This window comes from Galeopterus variegatus, unplaced genomic scaffold (assembly GCF_000696425.1).
Source record: "Galeopterus variegatus unplaced genomic scaffold, G_variegatus-3.0.2 Scaffold7135, whole genome shotgun sequence".
NCBI classification, from domain to species: Eukaryota; Metazoa; Chordata; class Mammalia; order Dermoptera; family Cynocephalidae; genus Galeopterus; species Galeopterus variegatus.
In genome coordinates, this window is record NW_007733246.1 from 76,434 (window position 1) to 79,295 (window position 2,862).

General features: G+C 45.7%; 1 protein-coding gene across 3 annotated transcripts in view; it reads right to left on the minus strand.

Moving 5' to 3' along the window:
• The window catches only part of NLRP12 (NLR family, pyrin domain containing 12), a 50,418-nt gene extending 49,669 nt beyond the window's left edge, over window positions 1-749 (minus strand). For all 3 annotated transcript variants that reach the window (XM_008591658.1, XM_008591659.1, XM_008591657.1), the window contains exon 1: window positions 461-749. In XM_008591658.1, the coding sequence (XP_008589880.1) occupies window positions 461-749 (289 nt within the window). The remainder of the gene's footprint in view (window positions 1-460) is intronic.
• Between the last annotated feature and the right edge of the window lie 2,113 nt (window positions 750-2,862).

A 2,862-nucleotide genomic window follows, 5' to 3' on the forward strand; every position in this document is an offset into this window, starting at 1 on the left:
AGCCAGGTGGTTGGAGGTGAGAACACAAGGAGGGAGGAAGGGGAGTAAAGAATTCACAGAGGGGCCAGCCCGGTGGTGCACTCGGTAGAGTGCGGCACTTGGGAGTGCAGCAGCGCTCCCGCCGAGGGTTCAGATCCCATATAGAGACTGGTCTGCTCACTGGTTGAGCGCGGTGCGGGCGCGACACCGAGGGTTGCGATCCCGTTACCAGTCACGAAAAAAGACAAAAAGGAAAAAAAAAAAAGAATTCACAGAGAAGGTTGCACCTTCAAGGTTCTGATAGATAAATAAGAATTTTTTAGGCAAAGAAGATAGAAGGAGGGTGTTCCAGGCAGAAGACAGCATTTGACCAAGACCAAAGGGAGGAAATTAGAATCCCAGGTCTTCCAGATTCAGGGATTGTCATGGAACAGAAGGGAATTGATGGATTCCAGCCTCCACTCTCCCACCACCTCCTTACCCCTCTCCAGGTCCTCTCTCTGTCCTCTTTGCCACAGGTCCTTCCTGTTGATCCTCTCAAAGATGCTCAGAGTCAGCAGCCAGGCCTCTCCTGTTCCGCAATGGGCCACCAGCAGCTGGGCCATTTCTAGGGGACCAGCCTTTTCCATACGTCCCCAGGGGATCCTGTCTTCCCCCAGCTCTGCCGCCATTCTTAGGTATAACTTGAACTTCTTTAGTTCCACAGCCTCAAGTTCTTCCAAGTAGGTGGACAGGCGGCAGAGGCCATTGCTGGCTGTGGTTCGTAGCATTGGGGCACTGTGAGTCCCGAAGGAGCAGAGAGGAGAAAGAGACTAGGCCCTTTCTATATACAGGACAAGTGGCAATTCCAACATGCCCACCATTGGATCACGTGCAGGCAGAAAGAAGGAGAGGCTGCTACCAGCGGTGGTGGGAAGGAGACAAAGGAGAGATCTTTTGCCAAAATAGTGCTTTCTCACTCTTCGGTTCCCTCCTGCCCTCAGTCACCAATGGGTGTCCACTGTGAAGAAAAGGAAGTTGGGGGAAGTTAGGAAATCTCAGGAGCCATTTGACTCATGAGAAAGTCTTTCACTTCTGCTCTCTCTTCCTGGATCCCTTGACAAAAAAGTCACCTTTTAGATCCTTCCTCCTATTTTCCTTGTTTCGCTAGCGTCTGCGATAGATTGTATTATCAAAACAGTTACTGTACCTTTTCCAGGGAGAAGCATTAAAAAAACCTTGCATGGATCTCTTATTTTCTCTTTTCTCTAGGTTGTAAGAGTGCCATATCCCAGGGTCTGCAAAGATGTTCACATCCTAATCCCCAGAACCTGTTAAATGTGACTCTACCTAGAAAAAGGGGCTTGTCAGTTGTCATTAAATGAAAGCTCTTGAGATGGGGAGGTTATCCTCGATTATCTGGGTGGGCCAATGTAGTCACGCAAGAGTCTTATGAGAGGGAAGCAGGAGGTTTTTTGTAAGAGAGGGAGATGTGATGGTGGAAGCAGAGGTTGGAGTGATATAATTGCTGGCTGGAGCCACGATTCAGGGAATGACGGAAGCTTCTAGAATCTGGAAAAGTCAAGGAAATTAATTCTTGCCTACAGTCTCCAAAAGTAACATAGCCTGCTGACACAGGCCCAGAGATCCTGTGGTACTGTTGTCTCTCGACCAGACTTCTCACATTCATATGAAAATCATGAGATCCTTGATGTAGGGGATGGAAATTCATGGAATGTTGTGAAGGTTTGTTTGAGTTGATTAGGGTGATAAAACAGAGTTGGCGTGAAGCAGAAGGCAAAGAGAATCATGAACTTGTTTTTCCATCAGAATTCCCCAAAACAATTGGATACCATAGGTAGTAAAGAGTCCGTGAATGTTTTTGCTCAAGGCAGCAACAAGAAGAAGGCATTTTTTACTTTTGGGAGATGATTGAATTTCTACTGTCTTTCCAGGGACAGTGGTGCAACGTGGAGGTTGTCTGGGCTTTACATGTTTCTCCCACTCCCTACCTCATGCCTTGCCACTCTACTAGCTGTGTGAACCTGGACAAGCAACCTCACCTTCACTCTAAACCTCTAAAGGCCTGGCACAGGAGTGAAGAAACAGGACACCGGATATGCACAGCTTATGAAGATGGAAGTTTCAGCGGTGAGGCATTTGTCTCTGACCCTCAAGTGGGATGTATTTTAATTTTTCTACTTTTTTTTCAACTACTGTTACCAGTGGAAGCCTGCCTATTCAAATGCCATTGCTACTGAAAGCAGGGATGGGGCAGATACACTTCAGGGAAAATATTGAGAAAGGATAGAGATTTTGAGGGCCTATCACGTTTTCTGAACTCAGAATACGGCTGATTCAGAACATTTAAAGAATAGCACTGTAGGGGTTATTTAAGGAATGGAATTGGGGTTGGTGACCATTTCTAGGTAAATTGCAAAATCATGTCCCTAATGTTTCTCAAACTTTAATGTGCATATGAGTCACTGGGGATCTTATTAAAATAAATATTTTGATATGGTGGGTCTGGGTGGGATCTGAGACTCTGTGTTTCTTTTGGGGGGCTGGGGGGCAGCTGGCCAGTAAGGGCATCTGAACCCTTAACCTTGCTGTAGATGATGCATTTCTAAGGAGCTCCCAGTTGGTGCTGATGCCGCTGGTTCAAGTTCACATTTGTAAGGAGCCAGACTTTGCTAAAGGGCAAATCTCTGGAAAATACCTTCAGAAGGTCTTAGTGTAGATCAAATGTGAATAAATGAAAAAAAGGCATTTGTATAAATTTTAAAAATGTTGAATCACTGGGTTTCCCAAAGCCATGGAGTTGAGCGAGTTAGATGCAAAAAATGCCCCAGCTGCTGTCTAGGTGACATTCACTGATTTTTTTTTTTTTTTTTTTTTTAAAGA